The sequence below is a fragment of the Astatotilapia calliptera genome, chromosome 17, assembly GCF_900246225.1.
Source record: "Astatotilapia calliptera chromosome 17, fAstCal1.2, whole genome shotgun sequence".
NCBI lineage: Eukaryota > Metazoa > Chordata > Actinopteri > Cichliformes > Cichlidae > Astatotilapia > Astatotilapia calliptera.
This window is the reverse complement of record NC_039318.1, coordinates 35,251,119-35,274,586: the sequence shown is the minus strand read 5'-3', so window position 1 is coordinate 35,274,586 and position 23,468 is coordinate 35,251,119. Positions and strand designations below refer to the sequence as shown.

General features: G+C 38.1%; 1 protein-coding gene across 1 annotated transcript; it reads right to left on the bottom strand.

Moving 5' to 3' along the window:
- Nucleotides 1–406: 406 nt before the first annotated feature.
- Nucleotides 407–19,073, bottom strand: LOC113009732 (mucin-19). Its single transcript, XM_026148209.1, has 44 exons — nucleotides 19,025–19,073; nucleotides 18,703–18,747; nucleotides 18,328–18,553; nucleotides 17,679–17,808; nucleotides 17,511–17,574; nucleotides 15,774–15,856; nucleotides 15,394–15,589; nucleotides 15,092–15,217; nucleotides 14,876–14,996; nucleotides 14,620–14,755; nucleotides 14,454–14,531; nucleotides 14,295–14,364; nucleotides 14,055–14,192; nucleotides 13,413–13,562; nucleotides 13,168–13,262; nucleotides 12,805–12,937; nucleotides 12,421–12,664; nucleotides 12,247–12,287; nucleotides 12,036–12,124; nucleotides 11,735–11,889; nucleotides 11,522–11,660; nucleotides 11,113–11,217; nucleotides 10,671–10,865; nucleotides 10,412–10,484; nucleotides 10,136–10,305; nucleotides 9,189–9,345; nucleotides 8,786–8,890; nucleotides 8,561–8,702; nucleotides 8,408–8,436; nucleotides 6,522–6,596; nucleotides 6,153–6,359; nucleotides 5,781–6,022; nucleotides 5,487–5,673; nucleotides 5,187–5,409; nucleotides 4,817–4,989; nucleotides 4,599–4,668; nucleotides 3,920–4,029; nucleotides 3,783–3,814; nucleotides 3,487–3,640; nucleotides 1,598–1,635; nucleotides 1,370–1,477; nucleotides 1,032–1,071; nucleotides 809–917; nucleotides 407–609 (listed from the first exon to the last, which is right to left on the bottom strand). Exons 1-44 carry the CDS (start codon nucleotides 19,071–19,073, stop codon nucleotides 447–449), a joined length of 5,415 nt encoding a protein of 1,804 aa, XP_026003994.1. The 3' UTR covers nucleotides 407–446.
- Between the last annotated feature and the right edge of the window lie 4,395 nt (nucleotides 19,074–23,468).

The following is a 23,468-nucleotide window of genomic DNA, read 5'->3' as shown; positions in this document are numbered from 1 at the left end:
TGTGCTGTAATTTATCTTTTTGCTCTGATTAATGTTTATAATGATTTCATTTCATTTCATTGCCTTTTGGCTTGTGCCTACTGTATTCTTGGTTAGTTATGTCTCCCTCCTGTCAATATATTTGTATCTTTTATTGCTTTTATTTGATTCTGTGAAGCACTTTGGCATACCTCTGGTTTTTAAATGTGCTATATAAATAAAATTGTATTGTATAATTTTTAAAAAATACACTGAGACAAATGGGTAGGAATCGTGATGAAGTTTATTATGGAGTTTTTACATTCAAGAAAACAGAGAATACATGCCTTCATAATAGCAAATCATTCACTTTATTTGATATAAAACTTATTCAGCATTTACTTTATATAAGGAACAACATTTTAATACATTTAGTTTTCATGTGACAGTCTAATGGATAATTCTTTCTTTCATCTGAGTTTTATTTTTCAGCTTGAGCCGGAAGATCTACAAGCACAGCTGGTGATGTGCTTGTAGTAGTATTGTCTCGTACTGAGGTCAGAGCAAAGCAGAGTCACGGGCCTCCTCTCTGATATCCAGTCCAGACAGCATGTGTTGCGCTGCTCCAACAGGTCACCATGTAACTCCACCCTGTTGCAGAGGAGAATGGGAGTGGGTGAAAGTGGGATAGAAGAGAGAAACAAAAAATCTAAATTTCAGAAAAATATCCAAAGTTCGCACAGAATTCATACAACGAATCTAGATGCACTTTTCTTTGGTTAGTGATTATGAAGTGAATAACAAGGGCCTCAAATGCATTAATTTGCATCATCACTATTGCTCATCTCACCTTGGCTGAGATTCACATTTCCCCTGACACACAGGCATCTGCATGACAGTGGTGCAGTTATCTACGGTGATGTTGAGGGTGGACATCCTAGCAGCACAGCCCTGGTTACCTGAAGTTTGAAGTAACAAAGTAGAGGTGGAACAATGTAAAGAGTGTGAAATTAAAATAAATAAATTATAGCTTTCATTTCTATGTGAAATGTTAGATTTAGGGTCTGACTTACATGTAAAGCAGCAGTGTTGGTCATCCCAGATTCTGTCCTCCTAGAGAAAAAGCCCCACAAGTTGTAGACTTTAATTCTTGCGCTTGTTCACACAGTATTTAATTGTAGTTTCTAAGCATCTTTTAAGGGTAAGTCTTTCTTTCTCACAGTGCTTGTTCTGACAGTGTTCTTCTATTGTTATTATGTGACATTTAAATATTGAATATAAATAAATTCTAACACTTTAGCTTTGAAAAGCTCTGCAAATAAATGTAAGTACTGTGTAAAGCTTCACCGATATGAGCTTATTATTGTAGAAAATCAATCTAAGATTTTACAGTTTACTTGAACATTTTTACCTCAGAGCAGTTTTCATTGGAGCAGACTTTGGTCTCAGTCTGAATGCCGTCTTTACTGCACTTCAGTGACCTGCAGGGATGGGCAGGATCTGTCCACTGATCTCCCACCTACATGCACAAAGAACATTTTTAATTTAAAATGAAGAATCAGACAATGGTTGACAATGATTAACAATTTCAATCAATTTAGTACAAAGAGACATTACAATAAAATTCAATGCAGCATACCTTGTATATCTTCTCATTATAACTGCAGGTCTTGTCAACTGAAAAAAAAAGACACGTTTTTGTGTGTGTGTTTGACTTTGCTATGTTTTTAACAGCAGACATTTTGATATGAAACACAAGTGTTATTAAGGTTTAACCTAACATTAGTTAATGTGATTTGCAATAAATGTGTGTGCCTAATATTTCATGTCAAAATGTTTCCTAAATGATTAATTAATTAAGAAGAGGCCACTTTAGGCTTCTCCCTCGATACAAGGGGTCACCACAGCAGGTAGCTGCGTTTGAGTTTATGCTGGATGCCCAAATGGGATTTGTGGATGTGAACTACAAACCTTTTACATTCAAATGCATAAATCATTACAATATGGAGCCATCTATTAAACAAATCACCCAAACAAACAAATTAAAAAAACGACAACAAGTAACTGACTCTTCAAATATATTCTGGGTCACTAACAACATCAAAGATGCAGCTTCACACAACTAAAATATATCTGCTAATAGATATAAGGTGTTGTTCTACATGTATTTGTGTATTTGTTACTTGCTCTTCTGCGATGCATTATCACATAATTGCCAGTTGAGATTTGGAAGTATGAACATGTATGCCAAGATATCAGCAGGAATCTCTTATCTCGTATATATGATATTTTTGAAGCATTACCAACAACAAAGTTTGTGAAAACTACTCCAGAACTACTTCTTAATGAATGATGATAGCGATAGGTATGGAAACTGGTATTGGCGGAATCATTCTACCATGCCTATTTTTTAAAACTTTTTGCTGGTAAACTGGTAAAAATGAAGCTTTGGCTTCTAGTTTGGAGTAATCATTGCTGAGAACTAGAGATCACACTTGTTGAGATTAGACTGTATCTAGAGTCAGGGTTAGTTTGTCTATGCCAATTTTTCCCTTTCACTGTCATATTTTCATCATTTTGTGCAACAAATTCCAACTAATTAAAAGCTGAATATTGTGCTGACATTTTGTCCTTGCTTGGAGATAATTTAAATAAAATGGCAATTTATGAAAAAAATCAAAATTTGCAGTCCTGTTTGACCTTATAGTTATGGAATATAATAATTAATTGTTTGTTTTGTGGGGAGGTTTGCAATCATACACTGCAAAATCTCCAGTGTTAAATTGACACTAGAAAGTGTCTATATGTGTCCACTCTTTTGAGTGTTAAATTAACACTTTTGACAGTGTTATATTTCTAACAGGAAGCTAGTCAGTGTTGAAGATTAACAATGACTAACACTGAGCAGTGCTGATTTGCTATCATTTGCAGTGTACTTCAAATATAACTTCCAAATTGAGTGTACAGGAAAGGAAAATACCTGGAGGTTAGACAATGTTAAGTTCATAATATACCCAACCCCTGAAAAGTAAGTTTACTTACCAGGTAATATTGGAAAATATTGTTTGTCTTTCTACAAAATTACCAAAAAATTATGCAGTGCTTTAAATTACTTATTAAGTACTTAAATTGACTTATAATACAATCATTTGTTTTCTGTAAAAATCTGATTTGTTACCCTCTTGTTCCACTTTACCTACTTTTAAGTATTTGTACTTTATTTAAATATATTGTCATTTATTTTAAATACATTGAAAATCTGATTAATTACAAGTGAATTGCACCTTTAATCATGGGCCATATTAAAGATTGTTACCCAACATACTTATTTGATAAGTACGGCTAATGTGATTACCAATTTTAGGAACAGCGCATTACCTTACTTTGTTGCAAATACATTTGACTAAAGCACATGTCATTACGCAAAAAAAAAAAAAATACAGAAATTCTATAATTCTAAAAGATACTGAAAACTTTAAAAAAATCAATCATTAACTGAACTAGAAAATATGAAACACCTTTACTTACCACAAATCGCATCACCACAGCAGGAAGTGTTTATCAAAACTGCATTGGGGCCACAGAGGGGAGCTGGCTTAGGAGGTGGTGGAAAGCACTCTTCAGTCATAGTCTGGTTGTTACATCTACACAGTTTGCAGTTGGACTGCCAGACTTCACCAGGCTGAAACACACATACAGAAATATTTGTAAATCTACACTCAGATCTAATACTAATACGCTTAAATTATTTGAGCTAAACTGTTGATTACAGAATGTGTCACATAACAGCAGCATCCCTGTGGAAATTTGTAGCTTTTACTTACAAGTTTAGGTTCTCCACTTGGTCCTTTGCAATCTTTAGGGAAAAAAGAAAGAAAATCCTTTATTTATCTTCCTGTAAAAGACTTCAAACAAAAATTGTCTAGGTGTCATTGTCATCATCTTAGGCTATACAACTTACAGGAACAAACAGGCAAACAGATGTTTGAGTGATTTCCTGCTCTGGTCAGGTTGCTGGGACAGAAACAACCTGTGCTTTTTTTTTCAAGCAAAGCTCCTGGATAGCGCACGCTAAAAAGCCGGAGAAAAGCATGAAAATGGTGTAAATCTTCAGAATAGTATATGAAGGAAAAACATGTGGAAATTACAAGGTGCAATCAGAAAACAGCTTCCCCAATAAAAATCGAAACATATCTAATTTCAGATATGGGATGGCCAACAAACACATTGTTTCAATGCACCAGACGTGAAGCTGCCAGACACACCAAATTTCATAAGGTATCCCTTAAATGAGATTCCTCAGAAAATTATAGTAAAACTCAGCCTTGAAAATCTTACGTTGATTAAATTCATGGTGCGAAACTCCACTGATTGTCAAACAAGACAGTGAGGTCACATTCAGAACCCAGTGCATTCAAGCATTTACACTCTGGACTCTTAAAAAGTGCTGTTTGGCTCCTTGACATAAAAGTTATTCCAGTTTGACACAGAAGTTGATGCAAGTGGTAAAACTAGTCTAAACCTAGCCTCCCAGGAGGCTTTCCTAATGTGCCTTGGAGAAGACCACAAAGAGATCAGTCTTATATGACCAAGCTGATTAACTTTTTATCTGCATCACACCAAAAGTAAAGTTTCCTAACCCTCCATAGCAGAAGTCATCCAACTTTGTGCTGCATTCTCTGTAAACCAATCCTTCTGGACATGGCACATCTGAAACACGATCAAGGACACTGACGTTAATAATACATCAATTTAAATTAGAACTTGCAAAGAAAGCAAATTTATTCATAAATCACTTAATTTCTAGCTTTACTGGTTTGCCATGTTAATTGTAAGACAAAAAAAAGACGATGCATACCACAGGTTCCATTAGTCAGTCCTCTCCAGTCAATACAGAAACCAAAGCTTTTACATTCTCCTGCAGCTTGCTCCAGAGATGAGCAAGAACCATTTAGGTTCCTGCATGAATCAAACTCACAGTTCTTCTTTTTAAGGTTTAGATCCACGTAGTTGCTGCAGTTTTCAAAGACACTGGAGAAATTGAAACAAAGTGAATTTAAGAATATTTGCTGAAATTATACACAAAGAGACAGAGAGCCACACACTATTACAATTAATAATCAAAATAAAGCAGTATATAACATGTAGATTTATCATGAAGTACACTTGAAGCAGTTTTAACACAACAAATCCATGATTAGTAGGCTACATTCATGTGTGGACCTTACGGGTGGAGTAGAAGTTCACATAATGGGTTTGGAGGGCAGGGAGGCGGAGGTGGGGGAGAAGGTACTGAGGTTGGCCCAGGAAGACAGGGTACATCCCTTGGTGCAGAATTACAGGCAGGCTTCAGAGGATCTGGATACACCCAGTCATAGGCCGTCTTATCACAGCAGCTGTCATCCTCAATCTGCCCTCCTTTACGAATACACGATGCTCCACCACACACACCTGGAGGGAGAATTGATAAGTGAGCTCTGATAAGCTTATACTTCTAACACACTTCTAGCACTCCATCCAGTACTCACCGCATTGTCCCTGGGTGTTATTGACGAAATGCTCCATGGCCAGGTTCACAACCAGGGTATAGGATGGAGTGAGGGAGACATATGAACGAATCTCTGGGAGATGAATTGACACCATGTACCCCGTGGTCTCAAATCTGAAACCATTCTCCTCATATGGTGGTTGGACTGTCACATTGTTCAGTGTAGCCTAAAGTATAATAACATTATCATCAAAATTAGCTGTCTTTCCAGTGAGTATTCTCAGTTACAAACTGCTGTATAATTACTGAATATGGATGCATGATGAAATCCTACCTGTACTACAAACAATTGTGTGTTGATGTTGAGCGCAGCTACATTGTTTTGATATTTCAGAATGAGTCCTTTGGCACAGGAGCCTTGCAGGCCCGGCACGCAATAAAAGTTGTCCACAGCAATGGTCAGATTATGACGTGGTGACTGCTCCTCCACCAAGACGTAGGAGCACTGATCCAAGAAATCAAAGGGTATTCCTTGGAAAGAAACATAGTGGGGATCCCCAAACAGCTCACAGTGACCTGGGAATGGATAAAAACACAATTTGGATTTCAGCTAAAAATAAGAATCTGTCAAAATGCCAACCTGAGCCAGCTGCACAACTCTAATAATGACATTCTGGGTTAGTCAGTCAGTGGTATGGTCACTTACAGTCACATTTCCATGTTTCACAGCATCCATCCGAGACCTTTACGGCCCGTTCTCTGGGACAGGGCAGAGCTGTAGACTTTGGGCAAACCACTGGGGTCAACTCTATCTTTCCACCAACACAGTGCTTATCAAAGCAGTCCTCTGACCATGTCTCCCCACAAATCCAGCTTTTTTTACTCTTCAGGTCTACACATCTACAGACTGGTGCTGTGGCAGAAAACAGGGAACACAAAAATACAGAAACATTGATTAGGTTATTCTCGTGAATGACTACTATGATCATAAATGAAAATGTCTAGTTGGTAGTTAGTTAGGTGGTTGTAGACATAGTAAATATTGTGGGAGCTTCTGTGCTGGTAGCAGTCATACCTGACGTTACAGTAGTTGTTGCATTGGTTGCAAACGTGCTTGTTGGCCGAAGTGTTCCAAATGTTGTGGGAAATACTGCCAGAGATATAATATCGTTTAGGTTACTCACATAAACGACTGCTATGATGATGAATGAACAGTGCAAAACAGATACATAACATTTACCTTGGGAGTTGTTCTGAGGTGGTGTTGTTGTGATTGGGGGTCCTGTATTAATTTCGGGTGTGGATTCTGTATTAATAGATGAAAATGTTGTGGTGCCTACTGAAGTGCTATGGTTTCCCATTGTTGTAGCACCTGTTTCTGTTATTTCTGTTTGTCCAGATGTTGTCACAGTATTAGTTATCAGTGGCGACGTAGATTTAGATGTTGTTGATTCAGAGTGGGAGGTAGTAGGTTGGGTGGTTGTAGTAAATACAGTGGGAACTTCTGTGCTTATTGCTGTCAGACCTGAGGTTACAGCAGATGTAGAATTGGTTGCAAAGGTGCTGGTGGACTGAAGTGTAGTGACTGTTGGCTGCGTATGTTTTGTCGATGGTGGAGGTGTTGAGACATATGTTGATATAACTGTGCTTGTCGGCTCTGATTCTGTGGCCCGTGTTGTTGAAGCATTAAGGAATGAAGTACTTGTAGGTAGGTAAGAGGTTGAAAGTACTGTACTAGCAGATTCAGTGGGAGTCTCTGTTATAGACTCTGTTACTGTTGTAGGGTGTGTCGAGTGAGTTGTGGATGTTGAAGAAGTTGACAGTGATGTGGAGAGTGTGCTGATAGTAGCTGTAGTTGTGTTAGCTTCTGTAGGGGCTATTGAGGTAATGGTGGTAGGTAAAGTAGTTGTTGGTTTAGTGGTGTAAAATTCAAATGACCGATTGTTACCGGTCACTGGATCACTGGTAAAAGTCGCCATTGTTGTAGCAGTGGTGGTGGACCCTGTGGTTCCAGTTGTAGTTTTAGTAGTTGCTGCAGATGTAGTAGTGGGCGTTATTAACCATGTTTCGCTGGTACTTGAAGTAGTCGTAGTGTTTGGTTCAGAGGTGGTGGGGGACCATGTTACAGTAGTAGTTGAAGTAGCTGTAGTTGTTGGCACAGGAGTTGTTAATATAGCAGAAGTGGAGGGCATTGTTGACCATGTTTTACTAGTAGATGAAGTTAGTAGAGAGGTAGCAGTGGGTGTCGACCATGTTTCAGGGGTAGTTGAGACTGTGGTAGTGGTAATCACTGGTGTAGTAGTAGTAGTAGTTGTTTCACTTGTAGTTGAAGCAGTTGTTTTGAGAGATGTTATTAGTGTGGTGGTAGTTGTGGGCGGAAGTGCTGTTGAATTAAAATTGATAATAAGTGCAATTATTAAAAGAAGGATCCATAAAAGCACATATTATTTAAAAATAATAATAAATTTCAATAATATTTCCTTGTATTCTCTATCATTACATTACATATGTTTGCCTTCAGTAACGTTTTTTACCCATTATCACTCCCAACTCCTCACATGTAGACACAATTGATCCCATACACATCACATTTTAACATGCTGGGTATTACTTTGTATTTCAGCATAGAAGATAATTTGATAGATTTAAATAGTAGTCGCACAATGTCTGAAATAGAGACAAATTTTCTCTGCTGGTTTGTAATGTAATGTCACTCATGGTTACCAAGGAAATGGTGACAAATCTAGTTGAAGATGAAAATCCAAATTCTCTTTTCAAAATGTGGATAACATGTTTTTCTACAACTAGCCAAGTTATGTTGCTCCCTGTGCTTTTACTATCTCATAGCCCTGATTGGTCAGGAGTCCTGAACAAGCACCAATATGTTGTGAGTTAGAATTGAAAATGAATTGTTTTATCGGCCACGTATAGTACACACATGAATGTATTTTTTATACTTACGGCATTTAATTGTTCCATTTTCACAGGAGCTGAATAAAATAGGAGAGTAAGAAATAACCAGCCGTCAGTGTAACTAACAACACAACTTCATGACAATTGCATGGAAAATGTAGATATTTGCATGCCATATATATTGTGAATGTGTCAACTTACCATTCAAAAGAGTTTATTTTCACCACTTGTCCAGGTCGTACAGTCGTGTCATTAAAATAACAAGAGCAGTTCCTCAATGTGGTACAATCACCAGTATTCTCATCATAGTATGGCTTTTCCTTTGGACATCTGGGGTAGCAGCCTTTTCCAAAAAGTAAATATACTCAGTTGTTTGTGCAAGCTGAACTTTAACATGTTAGACTATAACTGAGAAACATTGGTTACCTTCCAGCTTCTGAGTGAAGTCTTTGCCACAGGTCAGAATCCTACCACAGGCTTCATAATGCCAGCTACACTGGCCCTTTTCATTGTAGTAGTCACAGTAGACGGCTAAGATGTAAATGTTCACAGTTTATGTTTTGTTGTATTCAGTGTTTTGTAACCTTCAAAAAACATTGATCGCATCATGCAGATTGTTGTACATATCCTTTGATAGTGCCATATCTATTGTCGCTCATGAGTATATTGACAATAACTAAAATACAATAAAATAAAACTGAATTTAACATTAAGCAATGCAGGGTGTGTGTTGGCAAGAACTGAAGCACAGAAAAGAATTTATATAAGCTGGACTGATGATTGGCTGACGACATGCACACCTTATGTGGGGAAAAAGCTTAAAACTTACGGCACATATCAGGTGTCCTCCAATCTATGCAGACGTCCTGGTCACTGCAGGCCTCTGCATAAGCTGCCACAGCTGTGCAGAAACCCAGGAATTTCCCTTCAAACTCACAAGAGCAGGATTCCTGCACACAGGCATGGTAGTAGGGCTCTGGATCCACCTGAGGATCAGTAAACATCAGAGTTGGGAAGTACCTGACTGCAAGTTGTACTTCAATCACAACAAAAATGCAGATGTAATGTTTAACTTTTACCGGCATTAAAATCAGCACAAAAACTTTCATCATGTGGCTTTCCATGGTTGTTGTAATGTGTGGGTGGCTCAGAACCTTTATCCACAAAGTATATTATAAATTCTCGTGAAAAGTTTATGTGCATAATAACATGCCTTTTTAAGGGGCATGTTTTGGAACAAATTTCAATGCAACACCATCAAAGGCTGGATGCTGATGGCTTAAAGGTCTCGACAAGCTCCTTTTTGTTCACAGTTTGTTGATGTTGAGCATTGTTTTTTAATTTGTGCTCCCTTTCATCTACTAGTTTTCATTGCCCTAAGCAGTGCTTCTGGATATCCATGTGCACCAAAGTGGTTTTCCTTGCTGCACCTAGAAATGCCTTTTAAGTCTAGGAACTCAAAAATTATTATAATGTTTGCATTACAATTGTTATCAAAAAGCTGTGGAGGAGGGTTTTTTCTCCTTTTTTGCCCAGTTTAAAGATATTTGTTAGGAAAGTAAAAGCAAGAAATGTTATTTAGTTTAATCAAATTAGCTGCAATGCTTATTAAATTTAAAAGAGAAACTGTAATCTAATACATTTTGACAGCAACACTGGTATCAAATTTTCACCGTATACAAAATAAAAGTCCCAATCCTCTCTTTGCGACTCTGCTTAAAAAGTAGTTATTTTTAAGCAAGCACAAGCAACTTGTGTGCAATGTGAAGAACATACTTTCAAGTGACAGTCTTTGAAGGTGCCTCCTTTAAGGATCATACAGCGCCTCTGGGCCCAGGCCGAGCAGTAGGAATTGCGTTCACATGGAAATATCTCAGTGGTCACATCAGTACAAGGGGGAGTTGCTGCCTTCCAGCTGTTGCCAAAGGCCATTGGACTAGAAACCACTAAGAACAGAGTTTTGTTTTTAGTTTGAGTGTCACAGGTAAAGTGTTGGTGTCACTGCAAAGACACCACCCCTAACAAAAAAGGAGAAAAAACTGACTGGTTTACCTGCTGAGCCACTGATCTGCAAGTCATTCAGCTCATTGGAGTCAAAATTCCCACAGAGGCCACACACTCTGTTCTGCAGGTGAGACAGTTTGAAAAAGAAAATGAGTATAAAAAGTACACAGTGGATATGTTATTAATTCAGTTCTGTATTTTTGAATTCTACTTCTCTCCTTTTCAAGCTTTATAGTGAGGATAACAGTATTCTACTACACAAGAATGGTCACGTTTAAAAATCCTTCTTAGCATTTTTATTACTCACCCTCCAGTCTGGATGAAGTTCTACGGTGATCCGGGTGTGTTTGTCCCATATTAGAGTTAGACCTTTGCTGGGTACTGAGATTATGATATAGAGTCCCACTGTGTGTATTGTGTAAAGTGGATCTTGCTGCAAAGTCCAGCCTTTTTGGATTTGCTTGGTCACTCTCATGTCATTCAGGATAAGGGTGACTTTGCTCTGGAAGAGCAAGATAGAAGAACAAGATAAGGGATTATTTTACTGGTATATGGGCAGCTACCTCATAATGCACACCATTAATTCTGCAGCAAGTTATGTTCCATGATTCATGAACGACTTGAGTAAATAACCATCCTTTGACTGAGGTTGATCATTTCCAAGTAAGACAAAAAATACACTAATAAAAACTAGTATAACATGACCACCAAATAAAGGTCAAGGAATATTTAGGGATAGAGCCACTTACCTGTAAGTCCAGTATGATGGAGCGTGAACAGGTGAGTGCCTCATCACAGCAGGGCACACTCTCCACTCGGAGAGAAAAGGTGCCGTTTTGACTTCTGCAGTAATCCTGAAATCGAAAAGCATGGTTAAAACTTCTTTATTATATGTCAAAAATCATGCATTTTGTTGTAGTTATGAACAAATGGTTACCACCATGACTGAAAGTCAACAGCTACAGTTTTTGTAATAGATAGAGAGAGAGAGAGAGAGAGAGAGAGAGAGAGACCTGGACTTTGTGAAAGTGTATGACTTATATCTCCTACATCATGAATCTGCAACTTTAAAAATAGAATTTACATATCTACATTATATATAAATTTTATATCATGCATGTGAACACATTCATGTTTTGTGATTTTTCTGGCTCTCACCTCTACAAGTGTATACTGGCAGTGACCACCAAAGCGATACCATTTAGCGTCAAAGGTCTGATAATGTCCATTTCCATAGACTTGACATGTCCCGGGACACGGCTCATCTGTGCAGTCCCACTGACCCTGACCACAGACACTGCAAGATAAAGTCATAACACTGAGTTTACAGAAAAACAAAACTTTGCGACTGAACCGGTAAAGTAGCGTTACCATTTTTTACAGTTGGTTTTAACAGTCTCTCCTGCCCTGAAGACTTTACCACTGTAGACACAGGTGCAGTTGTCCCTTGATACACAGTTTCCATGGTGATCTTCATATTGATCATGAGGACAATAACAGCCACTCTCACAAGTCACACTGGCAACCTGAAAATCACACCAACCTGAAAATTACACCTTTGTGAGGAGCAAACGTGTTTATTCTAATAACTAGTCACCCTTTAAAAAAAAAAAAACAACTAAAGATGAAGCCACATTTACATACAAATGGTAATAATTATAAATATACATACCAGTGGTTTGCTGAGACTGTCGCAAGTTTTCTGAGCTGTGTTAACTGGGTATTCTGAGCAGTGCACGCACACCTTTCCATTCCTGCAGCCTGATGCGAACAAATTCATGTATTAAATATATTTCTGAAAGTTTGATATAATAATATGTTTACTGCCGTGACTCTTGCTCATATAGCAATGTATGTCTAGTACAAAAATATAATATATTTACCACAGTCCTTGGAGCACTGCAGTTCTCCATTCTTACAGTTGCTTTTGAAAACACAACATAAGATTAATAAAACTGGAACCATTGTATTTATCATACACCATCAGTTTCATGCTAATACAAAATGTATTTGATCAATTTGAAATTCCTTAAAAAAATCTTTAATGATCAACTCACCACTGTCGTCCATCGATAACAACAGGCCCTGGTGGCGTTATACCGCCGTGATGAAGGCATACACATTCAGTCTTTGGTGTACAGATTTGTCCTTGGTTCAGGTGGGTTCCTTCTGGGCAGCCACAGCCCTCCACGGGAGCATCTTCCTGCCCACAGCGAGGATCAGGAGCAGACAGGGAGCGGCATGTATGGTTGCAAGCTCGCACATTGTAGGAGAACTCTTGGTTCTTTTCACATGTCAGTGCTGTGACAAAAATATTTTGATTCACATTTAATAATCTGCTTATACAATGCATCCTGCAAAAACAAGGCAGAAACTGCCTACATAAGACTATAAGTCGTGTGCAGTAAAAGGAAAACATATTTGCATTTTTAAATGCTTACAGCAGTTGGTAGCCTTCCTCCAGTCACCAAGTTCAACTCCAAGACTGGCACATGCTTTGGCATAGTTGCCCAGAGCAACACACAAGCACTGGACCAAATTGGTACCACAGTTACAAGTTCTTAGGATGCAAGCCTGTAAAAATATAGTCGAAGAGTGGAGTAGAAATATATGCACCGGGGTAATGAGTCAAACAAAAATGTATGCATCTGTATGATCAACATGTTCGCCTTAAACTGGTTTAATTTTATATGCATAATGCAGGTTTAAGTTTTTAACTTGTTATAAAGTTATAAATCAATATGTCAGCACGAGTTAGCTTCAGCAGTTTCTTCAGATTTGGTTGAGTAGTAAAACAATCTTACCGTATGGAACTGATCAGTTGGGATGTAGCCATGGCACTTTGCAAATATCCCAGCTGGGTTGTTCAAGACCGAACACTTTTCATCAGCAAATATTTCTGCAGAAATACATCAAATGCTAAAATAAGTAATGATTTTGCAAAACAATTTAGTATAAAACAGTTTTCTGTGTGTTAAAGACAAAATATAAAAGCATCTTCTCATCTGTGAATTTATAGGACAGTCTACTTTATATGACTGATTGATACCGTTGTCGGTATTAATGCAGGTTGGCGGTATGTTCGGTGTACAACGGCCCACGCTCCAGGACAGCGCAAAAGGTTCAGGTGAGTTCTCGATGATCCCGCTGCTGCTGGTGAAGTCATCTGTGGTGTCCTTGTTGTTGTTGCCACAGAGACCTGAAAGACAGACTTATTATTTTGTCTCAGATTTTTAGAACATTTCCTGCTCGGCAGCCTCCAGTTTGCATAAATACATTTTTATGGTAGAAAATTTGAACATTTATAATGTTTGCTGTGAAAACTGCACATATTTAACAACTTGTAATTTAAGTGCCATTTCTAGAATTCTGTTATATTTGGGTTTTTGTGGTACGGCTTGAGAATTTAAGTGAAAATAGCATTTTCTTTACTTTTGTGACTGAGAATTAAAAAGTATTCTGTATGTCAAAATTTCTGCTGTGAAATCTTTACACAAATTGGAAGAACTGAGCAGAAGGCTTGGTTGTTTCAAGACAGAATAAAATGCTTGTTAAGCTACAAAAATCACATAAAGTTTAAAGTTTGAACTAGAACATTTTTCTGTTTTACCAATAATTTGACAGTTCATAAAATAAATCATGATAAAAGTAATTCCAGGTTTAGTGTGTATTTGTAGACTAATGTACTAACCTGAAATCGTGCCTGTGTGTTTTCCTGGTGGTGTAATGTAAAGTTGGATTTCAGGAGACACCTGGACTTGGATCTTCATACCAAAGGATGTATGGACTTCAACATACATAGAGGACTGCCAGAAAACCAGGGCATGATCTAAAAAGTGAGAGAAATTAGTAAGAGATTTGGTGTTTATGTATCGAAACCATTCAGTATATATTATGAGGCTAGCAGACAAACTAGCATTCTTTTACCTACCAGACTGATGAAGTTCAGTAATTTCTTGGTCTTCAAATTTAACCATGCTGCGTGTGAATGTGTACATTTCCTGCAAATTCCAAATGATGTGCATAATCAGGCTCATTTTTCCTCACTATTAATTGATTTGATAGTTTGTATAGTGTGTGGGATATATACCTGGAAAATCTGGAGAACGACTGTTTGTATAGATGCATGCTTCCCAGAAAATCCAACATTTATTGTCCAGTTTAAGCCCTGCATGTGGTCATGAAAACAACATAGCATCACAATCATGCACAGTCGTCCTAATGTCACATATTTGTGCTGTAGGCTGTGTGTTTACCTGTGAGGCCACATATGTGCATTTACCAGGAACAACATATTTTTTGCCATCGAATGTTGTTACAAATTGCCCTTCAATGTCACATCTGCCTAGGCAGGAATTCTCTGAGCAATTCCATCCTCCACCATCACATATACTAAGGACAAAAGTTTAAAATGTGTTTTAAAAACTTCTAAACACTTTTATGATTCTAAAGTTAAGGGTTTTTATGTATTAAAATTCCAGTATCATTTTATTTTATTTTTTGGCCACTTACCATGCCTGACACTTAGTGTTACGTCTGTCTCCAGTTAAGTAAGTCCTACCAGAGAAGACACAGGGGCAGCTAGGCACACTCACGCAGCGGAAGTCTTCTGCGTGATCATCAAGCACCTTACCTACAATATAATTCAGTAAATTTTTGATGATGAGTTCTGATTAGTTTCATGTGACTTACCAAGGCAAAAAACAAAATACAGTTCATAGTATTCACCCTTTGGACAGACACAAGTGCTGGTGATAGCCTGGCTGGAAAAGCTGGGGTTAGGGTTGGAGCAGCTGGGAATAAATGCATTACCCTCTTCTTTATAAACCAGGTCTCCAGGACACGTCGGCTCAGCTGCATTCATAAAAACAGAAAGGTAAATCCATCATGAAACTAAATGAAATGTCAGTTAGAATTCATCCTTTATCCGTAAAAGCTTAAAAATCCATAAACAAACAACTTTGCGACTACTATTATGAAGATTTTAACCCTCTTTAAGACTTTAAGAATGATGATAAATGATCACCTACCACATTTGGTTATAGCTCTCCATTTCTGCCACACATAGCTTTTGTTTCCACAGTGCAGGGCAATCTCTTTGAAGAAAGCACAGTGAACGTATTTGCTGTTTTCAAAGCTGTAAATGTTCTCTTCACAGAGTTGGATATAAAATGGTGTTTTAACTTGCAGACACTCCATAGTGTAAGAAAAGAACTCTCTGCATACCTGCAAATATCATTGGAGGAACATTAACATTTTAGACTAACATCTTTTGTTCGGCAACATTTATACAATATGATTATATAACTGATCGATTCCTGAAAACATGAAAACAAAAACAAACGAATAAAGAAAAGTGGATTTAAACTATGAAAATGATTGAAAAAAAACTATTGTAACATCAGCTTACTTGGTTAGTGACAAAGACAGGATCTCGCGTTTGACACGTTTCCTGGGTAAGCTTGCTCTCTGTTATCAGCTGCTGCTTGTTGCCTGTTTTCACAAATAAAATGTGCATTCAACTTTGAACAAAATATGCAAAAACAAATGTTTTATATTCCTAGAGATTGTATTTATCTTTTTTCATGAAAGTATGATACATAGAATTTTTAGAGCAACATACTGTGCTGGAAGAAACGGATGACAGCAGTTAGGTAGGGTCTTGTGCATGTCAGTAAATTAATACCAAATTACTTTCTGTACCAATTACAACATTGCTGCAGACTGAAACAGCCAGAGTGCTGGCCAGACTAGAGCCCAGAACACTGAACAAACAAGTGCATATGGCAACAAAGGCCCAAAGTTGAGCAACTGAAAACTACTTAAAGCAAGAATGAGAAAGTATTTCACTTTTAGAAGTTTTCTTCTTTTTCTTCTTTTGAAATGGCCTTCCCAAAGACTCAACCTCAATCCAACTGAATATGTCTGGACTATGCTTAAAAGTCCATACCAGGAAACCAGAGACGAGGTTGTATAATGTATGTAAAACTGTCCTAATTTTCCTCTTATTTACATCTAGCATAACCGATACTATATATTAATTATAATTACTATTGAATTAAGGCCTATATTAACCGCTATTTCAATTATTTCTGCTACCACCAACATTACCATACCAGCTTTATTTATAAAGCACTTTAACATAAAACCAGGGTTCACAAAGATCTGTACATATACAAATAGCATAAACAAACACACAAACAAAGAAAGAAATAAATAAATAAATAAATAAATAAATAAATAAATAAATAAATGAAATCAAACATGTTAAAATAAATTGAGTCAACCTCTTAAAAGAGTGCCAAAGGCTTCAGCAAATAAATATGTTTTAAGAAGCGTAGCTTTGTTAAGATGGGCTTTGTTTTGACTAATTGCCTCAAAGGACAAAAGCTAGATAGATCTTACACAGCTCTGACCTGGCTTTCAAGTTTAAGATCTGCCTTCATTTTAACTCCCGGATTAGTGATGATTGGTTTAACATACTGTGCCAGGGAACCAAGATCCGTTTAGTGGTCTCAGAAGTGCCACAAAAAAACCATCACTACTGTTTTATGCTCAATAAAATGCAAAAAGTTCAAAGCCATCCAGGCCCTTATTTCATCAAGACATTTAAGCAAAGGGTCTACGGAGAAACCATTTATCTTTTTAGGAGGGAAATAAATCTGCGAGTCATCGGCATAACAGTGGAAAGAAATCCCATGTTTCCTGAAAATAGAGCCAAGGGGTAGGAGATATAGGGAGAAAAGAAGGAGGCCTAAAACTGACCCCTGTGGTATCCCACATTGAAGAGAAGCAGCAGAGGACACAACCTCCCCAAGTTTCAAAGAGAAAGTTCGCTTTGCCAAATAGGATCTGAACCACTGCAGTACAGCACTCATAACACTGCTCCAAACGGGAAATTAACATTTATGATCCACTGTATCAAAACCAGCCGTTAAATCTAAAAGCACGATAATAAACCACAGTCACCTGAGTCAGTTGCTAAAGACAAATCATTAAAAACTCTTAAAAGGGAAGATTCAGTAGTATGTAAAGCTTTAAAACCAGCCTTTTCTTCACTTGTGTACAATATTGTGCTGTTGCTTATGTTATTAGACTTATACTACAGCTATTAGTTGTTAGTTTATTTGTGCTGTAGGTGACATACTTGTTACGTTGTGTTTTCCACACAGTCCAGTCATGTCAGTGCTCAGTTCTTGCTGCAGCTCCACCTGAACAGCAAATCACATAGAAGCTTCAGGAATTCTTCTTAGGGATTTATAGATTCTGTACATTTGACTTTGTTTAGGCTTTCATACATTATGTATCCTCTTACCCACAAACTGTCTATTCCTCCAGGTACACTATGCCAGGTGACAGAAAGTGGAAGCAATGAGCTCCTCAGTCTAGTGTAGATGCCGTACTGAAAAATATGCTGGTAGGTGTGATCGTATGGAAGGGAGACACTGTAAGAAAATACACAAGGGACACCTGCTCAGAAATGATCGGAGGTCTCACTTCTTCAGTTTTGGAAAATAAGTGAAAAACAGGAAATAATAATACAAAACAGCCTTTGCAGAGAGTGAGAGTATCTAGCGAATAGAATATCATGTGTTTTTTCATTAAACTCAACCACAAAGACAAACACTTAATAATGCACAGTGTCCCAGGGCCAGCGCTAATAATGAACTAGCACTGATGGTAGAAGTGCTGAAATACCTGCGAGCATGATCGGCTTGGTTAGGTGGTTGAGTATGAGTGACATTTGAGTTAATGAACTAAAGTGTCTTTGGACAAAACACTTTGCTGGTGCCTCACATGCTTACGCTAACTGGTGTTCTGGAGCCAAAAAATGAGTAATTTAAGATCAGATGTTAAGAAACAAGGATCAGGTTGTGTCTCGTGCAAATGGTATTAGGTTTCAAAGTCAAGCAGTTTTCTTCAAATGAAGCACTAACTTAGTGGATCCATATTTGAGGACAAACCTTTTCTTCTCCACCAGGATGCTTCCATTCTGCAGAACAGTCCGGACTTTGTTCATTGTGATCTCGACTTGAACCAGCAGCCCGCTGTCTCCTCGCCGTATGGTTATGTCGTATTCCACACGATTGTGGGTGAAGCGGGTGAGAGTGAACGGGCAATTGGACCTCACGTAGTAACCCAGGCCTTTGAAGGGCTGGACGACTCCACTGCCATACGTCCTGCAAGTAACTGATCATGGCAAAGTTAAGTTGCTTACAAATTTATCGTTCAGAGATGGACAAGGGACCAAGTAAAGTAATGAAGACTGTGTAATTACTGTAAAAAGGATTGACTCTCTAAAATTAAGTTATCAAGCGACGACACTGACTTATACTCACATTTCTGAGTTTCTTTTGTTGTCACTGATCCACCGGTCCCAAAAACTGAGAGGTAAGGAAAAAAGACAATGTAATAACACTTTAACAACAACATTCAATTACAAGGAAAACTCCTTGTAAATATGAAAATACAGTGCATCATACTGTATACAGGACAGTATACATCAACATTTTTTCTGTAATGTTTTTCTAAGATAAGAAGGAAAACCATAGTAATGCATGAAATCAATATATAACAAATATTTACACTGCTTTGATTTGTTACTTATTCTGCTTAAAATAATTAATTAATATTCAAAATATATAAATAAATGCATGGTACCTGAGACCAGTAAAAAACAGACAGACAGCATCCGTTGCTGAGGGGTCATTTTCTTCTTTCTGTGCAAGTGCAACCAGGAGGATGTGCCCAACCACCCCACTCCGTCCCTTATATATGCAACGACCATACATACACACACACTGCATGAATCACCACCACCACAGGGATGTGTGAACTAACATGCACACACCTGCTTCTTTACCAGGAAACTAAAAATTTCAAAGAAAATATGGTCATTATGTGATAACAAGGAAATTAATACACAATGCTGAAAAAACAGCTCATTTAAAGCATGCCATTATTCTATAATATAAGGTTACATCAAGAATTCAACAATTCCCTGTACTGATATATATTCCTGTGGGAAATTGCTAGTGTTGCGTATCAAAGAATTTGGCAAAGGAACCCAAAAAGGAATTGGTTCACAAACAAGCTAAAAAGCAGAAACTTAAGACTTTAGATCTTGTGTTTCCTTGTTGAGCAGGTGCCACAAATTAGAAGTGCACAAATCCGTGGGGTTTTTTTTTACATTTCCTAAACTGGAAACCGGTAATTTTGTCATGATTCATTCCTTCAGCAAAAAATAAGGTACTTATTACCTTTCTTAAATAATAGCAATATGTCAACTCCATCCTTAATAGGTGAGATATTAAGTATTGCATTATGTACAAAGAGTGATGCCTACTTTTGGCAAACTTCACCAGTGTTGAAGGTCAATACACGACAAACAGAATAGAATGAAAAGTGAGCGCTGGTAACTGATGAGAGTGCATGAACCAGGATGTAGTTAATTATTTTTCATTGCTAGATCGGAGGGAAAGCACCACAGAATCACAGAGATGTCCATCAGATCACACATCAGATGACCTCAATAGGTCACGTAATAGGGTGAGGCAAGGTCCCACAGTGGTTTTAACCTGATACCTCTAGTGGTAATGACCCACACGTTTTTTCACTGCTTGGGTCATGTGGACTTAAAGAAGTCTAGTCACTTTCTTATCCCAGCAGGTAGAATGTGAAAGGCAGTGCACACTCTTAAAAGGTTGCCAGTGTTTTGCAGGGATGCAAAACTATTCAGTGGTAAATATATTTTTCTTTTAGTTACTTCCTGTTGTACTTAGTGAGTCAGTTAGAACTGCAGAAGTTGTTTGTTTTGGGGGTTTTTTTTGAATGTGCACTCTTCTCCATTAAGTGCTTTAGCCAAGTTAACATATGCACAGCATACTCATCACAGGTGGAACCAGGAACACTGACTAGCTTTGTTCCTTTGAAAACCAAACACAGCCACTACGTATTAGACCTGTGCTTTCATGTAATGACAAGTCACAATGCCTCATCTGCACATGATCCTGGAACTTGGTAATCTGGATTTAAATGTATTCTTGATTGCTTATAATTGCTGTTAATAACACCTCTGCTGTTTGCAGGTACCCAGGCCACTTGGCTTAAAAGGTTGTTCAAAATACTACGGTCTCTTTCCTGTTTTACTCTTTTTGAAAATTCTTCACACAAAGACTGGGGATAGAGTTCTCTTCATTCTTTCCTTTTGTTCCTGTAATTCTATAACTTTACTTGAGCTAGCCTATCCATTCTAGTGCAAATACCATATACAGTGGTGTGAAAAAGTGTTTGCCCCCTTCCTGATTTCTATATTCTTTGCATGTTTGTCACACTTAAATGTTTCAGATCATCAAACAGAATTAAATAGTAGACAAAAATAATACAAGTAAGCACAAAATGTAGTTTGTAAATGAAGGTGTTTATTACTAAAAGGAGAAAGACTGACACAGCTGGTCTCAGTCAAGAAATCTCTTAAACACGACCTGCCTGACAAAGTGGAATAGATGAAAAGATCCTCAAAAGCCAGACATCAAGCAATGAAAATTCAGTAGCACTGAATCTTAACGTGGCTGAGTGAATGTACGGAAACCAGCTTGGACTTTCCCACCAACTGAGTTCAGCGAAAGTGGGAAACAGCATCTCCAGTTCCATCTCCCTGTTCATCAGCTTCCCTCAGGGCTGTGTCCTGAGCCCACTGCTGTTCACGTTGCTGACACGTGCATCACATCATCAGATGACATAACAGTGGGACAATAACGACCTGTCCTACAGAGAGGAGGTGACTTAATTGGTGGACTGGTGCAGTGTTATGAATCTGTTCCTGAATGCCGAGAAGACCAAGTCCTCACCATCAGACCTGAACTCTTCAAAACACAGTGCTACCTGTGTGAAAAAACGGTAATTTTTTCACATAGGGCCATATAGGTTTGATTTTTTTTTCACTTTCATGATAAACACATTTATTTAGAAAATGCATTTTGTGTTTATTTGTGTTATCTTTGTCAAACACCTTTTTACTCTTTGCTGTTTGTATTTTTGATCTCACCAGTTAAACTTTTTAATTAAGACTTGGTCAAAGAAGGAAATTTCTCAATTATACTAAAGAAATAAATAAATACCCAGAGAAAAGATACTTTAAATCAGGACATGTGTCTCCATTTTCTGCTGCCACCTGAGGCTTGGCAATGTGACAGCCTATCGCGATTTGTCATCTGCATTTCTTGCTGCTGGAAGCAAACAGTGCACTGGTTAGATCAAATGGAAACACAGTGAAGAAACAGGAGAAGCAGAGTTGTAAACAATGAAAGGAAGGTGCACAACTCAGGGTACTCGTTTGTGCACATCTTAATCTAATATTTTCTCCTTAATAACCATTACCAAAACAAATCTTTCTGGTATTTAAATAATAAGATTGATGGTGTTGAGTAGGGTTTGTTTTCATGGTTTCTTTGTCTCCATTCTTAAGTCATTATGACACGTTACAATGTGTAGGGTTTTGTCCATATAATATTAAATTGCTTAGCTAATTATAGGCCAATCTCCAAACTTCCTTTCATGTCAAAAATTATAGAAAGAGTAGTTGTCAAACAGATTGTCTGCAGAGAAATGCCTTATTTGAAGAGTTTCAGTCAGGTTTCAGAGCTCATCAAAGTACAGATTTAGTGAAGGTTACAAAAGATCTTCATGTGGCCTCTGACAGTGGACTCATCTCTGTGCTTGTCCTGTTAGACCTCAGTGCACCTTTCAATGCTGTTGACCATAAAATTCTATTAGAATGGTTAGAGGATTACAGGTACTGCGCTGCAGTGGTTTGTATCATATCTATCTAATACAGAGGTTCCCAAAGTGTGGGGCCCACTGAGCCATTGCAGGGGGGGAACAGTGCTTGGACACTGCTAGCATAATTGACAGGTTTTTGACGGGGCTCCCACGCAAACGCAAAGCAAGAGATGAAGCATCGCCAAATATGTTTCTAAACCAACTTCATTTCAAAGCCAAAGACTAGAAAATATGGTGAAGCATGTCTTCCCTTTGGCTTCACCTCATCAGAAGACATAGCATACATTTTCACTGCTATGCTGATGACACCCAACTCTATCTATCCATGAAGCCAGATAACACACACCAATTAGTTCAACTGCAGGAAATGTCTTAAAGACATAAAGACCCGGATGGCCGCTAACTTTCTGCTTCTAAATTCAGATAAAACTGAGGTTACTGTACTCGGCCCTGAAAATCTTAGAAATATGGTATCTAAGCAGATTCTTACTCTGGATGGCATTACCTTGGACTCCAGTAATAGTTTGAGGAACCTTGGAGTCATTTTTGACCAGGATATGTCCTTCAATGCACATATTAAACAAATATGTAAGACTGCTTTCTTCTATTTGCACAACATCTCAAAATTAGAAATATCCTGTCTCAGAGTGACGCTGAAAAACTAGTTCATGCTTTTAGTACTTCCTGTTGAATCCAGAATTCAAAATCCTGCTCTTCACATACAAGGTCTTAAATAATCAGGCCCCATCTTATCTTAATGACCTTGTAGTACCATATCACCCTATTAGAGCACTTCGCTCTCACACTGCAGGCTTACTTGTTGTTCCTAGAGTATTTAAAAGTAGAATGGGAGGCAGAGCCTTCAGTTTTCAGGCCCCTCTTCTGTGGAACCAGCTTCTAGTTTGGATTCAGGAGACAGACACTATCTCTACTTTTAAGATGTGGCTTAAAACTTTCCGTTTTGCTAAAGCATATAGTTAGGGCTGGATCAGGTGACCCTGAATCCTCCCTTAGTTATGCTGCGATAGGTGTAGGCTGCCGGGGGATTCCCATGATGCATTGAGTATTTCTTCTTCAGTCACCTTTCTCACTCATTGCATAGACCTCTCTGCACTGAATGATATCTGTTATTAACCTCTGTCTCTCTTCCACAGCATGTCTTTTATCCTGTCCTCCTTCTCTCATCCCAACCAGTCGCAGCAGATGGCCCCGCCCCTCCCTGAGCCTGGTTCTGCCGGAGGTTTCTTCCTGTTAAAAGGGAGTTTTTCCTTCCCGATGTCGCCAAAGTGCTTGCTCATAGGGGGTCATACGATTGTTGGGTTTT

Coding starts and splice junctions, on each gene's coding strand:
- LOC113009732 (XM_026148209.1), bottom strand. CDS start 19,073: ATGACCCCTCAGCAACGGATGCTGTCTGTCTGTTTTTTACTGGTCTCA. Junction 18,554..18,702: donor AACAAAAGAAACTCAGAAAT/GTGAGTATAAGT, acceptor TGCCATGATCAG/TTACTTGCAGGACGTATGGC. Junction 3,641..3,782: donor CAAGTGGAGAACCTAAACTT/GTAAGTAAAAGC, acceptor TGTGTGTTTCAG/CCTGGTGAAGTCTGGCAGTC.